A 4,842-nucleotide genomic window follows, 5' to 3' on the forward strand; every position below is an offset into this window, starting at 1 on the left:
GGCAGAACAATCAACAGAAGATTCATCACATTTTTTTGCATCGCTTAATAACTTATTATGTCTTAAGAGTCTTGATTTTTTTTTATCTGTGATTTTCTTTAGTTAAAAATACGTTATGACTTAAAACAAATGATAATTTTTTTATAATAATGCAAACAAATAATATTCGAAAAGTTGATGTTTTAAAATAAAAGACACCAAAAAGTTATATAAACAAATGAGTCCAACTGCATATTTGACTTAGAGCAAGGAGTTACATTTTGTTTACTGCATTATGAAACTCGATTAAAAAAGAAAAGAAAATTTAGAGTAAAAGTAAACTACAAAACGTTAAAACTTTGATATGACATTGTTCATGGACACCCAAGGTCATTACAGCAATATACATAAGTTCATAACACTGAGTTTCATAAGGATAAATACCCATAGCAACTAAACTAAAGCCAACAAATGTGTACAATCACATTACATATCCCAAATTGAGTGAATCACTCAATTTTTCTCTTGGTAGATCCACGTTTGAAAGTCTTGTTACTGGATCCCTGGCCTTCCGGATTAGTAAGTCCACTAACACCCAAGTTTGGAGCAGAATCTGCTATAACATATTTACCAGGAGTATTTAAGCCGCTTTCAAAGATGCTCTCAATGCCAGAATCCTGCATGAGTGCAACAGGATTTACAATATCAAATATTGGGTTCTACAATGCAACAGAATTTGCAATATCAATTATTGGGTTCTAATGGAATCTTGACCTTTGATAGTGAAACAATAGCAGCTCCATTCCCATCTAAGTCGAGGTCATTATTTCCAGTTGTAGACACTACATTTGAAAGGCCTTGTTCAACCCCCTGCATCACATGAATTCCAATTTTAGTTACGAATACACCCTTTAAGAGTATGGAAACTGCAATGGACAGTTTAATAATGAGTCATAATTTAAATACGAACTCCAATATCTATGGAAGAACTGTGGGATGAATAGAGATCAATCAGTGCCTCATCATCACTAATCTTAACAGCATTATAAGCTTGGTCCACAGAGGTCAGATTTTTCTGTGAGATAGACAATTTAAAAAGAAACTTCCTATCAATTATAGGTTCAAAAGCTTTTAAGCAGGCATTCTCATCAGCATCTTTCTGCACATGAAAAAAAAGCTTTATTAGTTGGTTTATACACCGACAGTCCATATATTGACAAATCACCAAATAAGCTCAGTAAAATGCATAATAGTTTACCATTAGATCCCTTATGTCATTAGCAGATTTTTCGAGAATGATCTTTGCCTCTTGATTCCAAAGCATTTTATTAATGCATCCAGTCCCATCAGTGACTACAACATTAAGTCGATACCTGAGTAAAAATAAACCAAATCGAATTAAAAGTGTTCAGGGGAGAAATAAATCTGGATATAAAACTTATAGTGTAAATAAAACTTGTAATTAACGCGTTAACATAGGTTACATTAAGAGCATTTACTCCATTCCAACAACCAAAGAAACACACCTTGAAAGAATATGTGTATGTTAGTTGGCCACATGATTTATTTGATATAGATAAAGGAATGGAAAACTTATTCAAGTTCTATTATCAGCAAAAATACAAAGCACTGAATAGTAACATAAGTCAAATACCCTTACTCATGTAGTATATCCTGAGTTTTATCCATTTAGTTCTTTTTCCTCAAAATATAATTAGTTAAGTAGATTGAGTCATGCTTATAGTTGTATGATATACCCATGTTTTTGGCATGGGACCACCATAATAAGTGAAACTTCATTTGCGCTAAGAAGTTATGTGTTATTTGTAATCACCAAGGTCCTCTAAATGAACAGTGACAAACTTCACATTTTAGCATTGAACGCAGGAAACATGGTCACACAAAGAAGTTTGTTGTTAAGACGTGGAATAAAAGTCGAAACAAAGAAACTGTTACCTCAACGGAGCATTAAATCCCACTTTTCGACAATGCTCACAGTAATATCGACCTTTATTCTCCACAACTTTTCTAGGACAATTCTTACACGAGGCATAATACCAATCGCGGGTGCCAACATCAACAGACACTATAGTGGCTAAAACCCAAGTGGAGACTTCCTGTAACAACATGGACTCTCATTTTAGTAACATTCAAATGCAATGCAACGAAATCAGTGTTAATACAAACGGTGGGAAATGAACTCACATAAGTCATGTTCAAAACTTCTTCAATTGTATTGATTGGAAAGGAACCTCCCGAAAGTTCATCACTCACAGAATACTGAGGTTGGGTCTCTATGTGATTAATTCGTTGGGATCCAATGTTACTTTCTTTCAGTAGGCTAACTCGAAGTAATCCAAAATTAATAGACCAATTAGCTTAATATTTATATACACCTAATTTTATGATCTAAAGTTGCACTTTATATTTTGTACTTTAAAAAAATAGCTTATTTTGTATATTTCCTGTTTAGCAAACATAAATAATTGAGTACAATTTTTTTTTAAGTAAATAAAGATTTTTTTTGTTTTCATGTATTGATAATGTTTATAAAAAAGTTTATTAAATAATATTATGTTAAAAAGTATAAAAGTATTAAATTTTTTTGTATGTTTCTAAGGTTTGGTATACAGAATTTAACCCCATACATTACCAAAAAAGATTAAAAATTTAAGATCAAGCTCCATAATAATAGTTGTTCAAATAGTGTACACTTTAAAAAAGTAGTTGATTCCGTATATTTTGTTAATAATAAATATAAAGAATTGAGTACAAAATAAATTAAACTTTAAAAATTCAATTACTAAGGTTTAGTGTTTACATACCGATTCTTGAATGCAACAACATCAGGAAAATCAGGGTTCAGGAACACTCTCGAGGCATAAAGACTATTCTGAATATTAATCTGATTGAGGTACTGATTTGGCTTGAAGAGTTGAGCGACCAAGATCAGTGGCTCACCATCATCCTTATTGATAAATGGAGTTAACTTACCAATCATTTCACCAAATATAGTACACTTGATCTTATTTTTTCTACGATATTATAAAACATACAACAATAAGAAAAGCCACAACTGAAACAATCACTTAATGACATACTAATGAAAACAGCCATATGACTTACTCAAGATCCTCCAGGTATAGTGCCATGCATTTACTTTCTTGACCTGATTTTGTAACTATTGGTCTAACATCCTCCTTTCCAACAATGTGACCAACACAATCTATAACACAGTGGAGATAAAAACCCACAATGACAGCATCAGTTATCCATAAACAAAATAACAAAACTAAATAAATTATGAATCATTTGATCAATATATTACCTAGGAGGATATTCAAATTGACAACATCAACTTCTTCAATTTCAGTAAAGGAGACAAATCGGAAAGGATTCAATTGAAAGGTCTCACTGGAGAGAGTACTGACAGAAGTTTTCATATAAAAACTTAGCTTGAACTTGTGTGAAGTTGTCCTCACACCTTTTGAATTTGGCTGAACAATGAAATTTCTCATTGAGTAAATTCCAAACTCACGAACAACTATCTTAAAGACCACCACATTTGCCTTCGGAATGGAGCAATGTATACGATCACCCTAGGCAGCCACACATACAAACACACACACACAAACACACACAAATTAACATGTATAAACTCCACAAGTCAATATGACCATTCTTAAAATAAATAGTTGGATACACACCATTTCATCCTGGAGCACCAATTCTAAGCTGCATACATCTGTGGGATTCCATGAGCTAGGAATTTCGTACAAATGAACAACTCCAACAACTAAATTCCAGGCCAGTTTCGTTGCATTGATGTCTGCAACACGATCAACCTTTTGAGTAAAAGCATTTGTTAGAGCCATAGGGAGGAGAGGAAGTAATCTAAGCTATGTGGATGGTGGGATACCGGCTTCCAATATATAAAGACTATGTCATAGGAAAAGTTGTTATACTGGTTTTAAATTTTCCAAAGTAGCGCCAAAATTAAATCATTGTTTAAACCAACGTACTAAATTTTTCAATCGATTAAAACACGTTGGGTACTGGGATTAACCCCAATCAACCAATCAAAGCAAACTATCAATGGTTAATACCATCGTTTTGGGATTGCTAATACTCTAACATATGCTAAGCACAATAGATAAAAGGAGTACCTTACAATTTCTGGAAAATAATACTGCCTCTTTTCCTTTTTTCCATCAGACACAATGCATTCTCAATCCATTGTTTACCCTAATCATCCAATCAGAAGCTAGCATTTTCGTTTTTTTCCCTAAAATGCTGGTTTTGGGATTGCTGCTCCATTCACTCCCTACAACCCACTGGACAAAGCGATTGCCCCGAAAATCTTCCACCAAGCAAGAGTTCTCGCTGAGGTTAGGGATTGCTGAGCCCACTCATGTATTTGTGTCGGCAAAGGAAAAAAGAGCTTGCAACAGTGAAAAAGAAGGGAGGATTTCTAATAACCAATCTATATATAGGATAGGATTGTAATTTCTATGGTAATAAGGACAGGTGTCATTTGGAGAAGAACAACAAATAGTTAAAAGATGGACAGATGTTGGAGTCTACTGTATGGTGTTACTGTGTTGCAACTCTTCTTTTATATAATAAATAGATATTATAACTGTTCCAAAAGAAAAAGTATAAATCACCTAAGTATATTTATACGGCACGCAGCAAATTGGCTAATAATCAAGCGGCTAATGTTTTAAAAAATCTAAAAATTTTAAAAATTAGAATTGCGCTCAAAAGACATGCGCTCTCTCACTTCAATTTTTTATGGTGAGATTTCTCTTTCCAACTTCTCATGTCGCGACATCGTACCTTTTTTTTAACTTTTTTTGCTAC

At 33.2% G+C, this 4,842-nt stretch overlaps 1 protein-coding gene across 1 annotated transcript; it reads right to left on the reverse strand.

Moving 5' to 3' along the window:
* Positions 1 to 325: 325 nt before the first annotated feature.
* Positions 326 to 4,417, reverse strand: LOC112718169 (replication protein A 70 kDa DNA-binding subunit A-like). Its single transcript, XM_025770053.3, has 11 exons — positions 4,146 to 4,417; positions 3,687 to 3,824; positions 3,308 to 3,578; positions 3,106 to 3,205; positions 2,805 to 3,014; positions 2,185 to 2,320; positions 1,936 to 2,096; positions 1,238 to 1,352; positions 950 to 1,138; positions 754 to 849; positions 326 to 656 (listed from the first exon to the last, which is right to left on the reverse strand). The coding sequence occupies exons 2-11, from the start codon at positions 3,687 to 3,689 to the stop codon at positions 489 to 491; spliced, it is 1,449 nt and encodes a 482-aa protein (XP_025625838.3). The 5' UTR covers positions 3,690 to 3,824; positions 4,146 to 4,417; the 3' UTR covers positions 326 to 488.
* Positions 4,418 to 4,842: the final 425 nt, after the last annotated feature.

This window comes from Arachis hypogaea, chromosome 10 (assembly GCF_003086295.3).
Source record: "Arachis hypogaea cultivar Tifrunner chromosome 10, arahy.Tifrunner.gnm2.J5K5, whole genome shotgun sequence".
NCBI classification, from domain to species: Eukaryota; Viridiplantae; Streptophyta; class Magnoliopsida; order Fabales; family Fabaceae; genus Arachis; species Arachis hypogaea.

Bases quoted from the DNA above. Each gene is read 5' to 3' on its own strand.
- LOC112718169 (XM_025770053.3), bottom strand. The intron at 2,097-2,184 runs GTGAGTTCATTT...ATGTTGTTACAG, and splicing joins AAGTTTTGAACATGACTTAT to GAAGTCTCCACTTGGGTTTT. The intron at 1,139-1,237 runs GTAAACTATTAT...TTTCATGTGCAG, and splicing joins ATGACATAAGGGATCTAATG to AAAGATGCTGATGAGAATGC.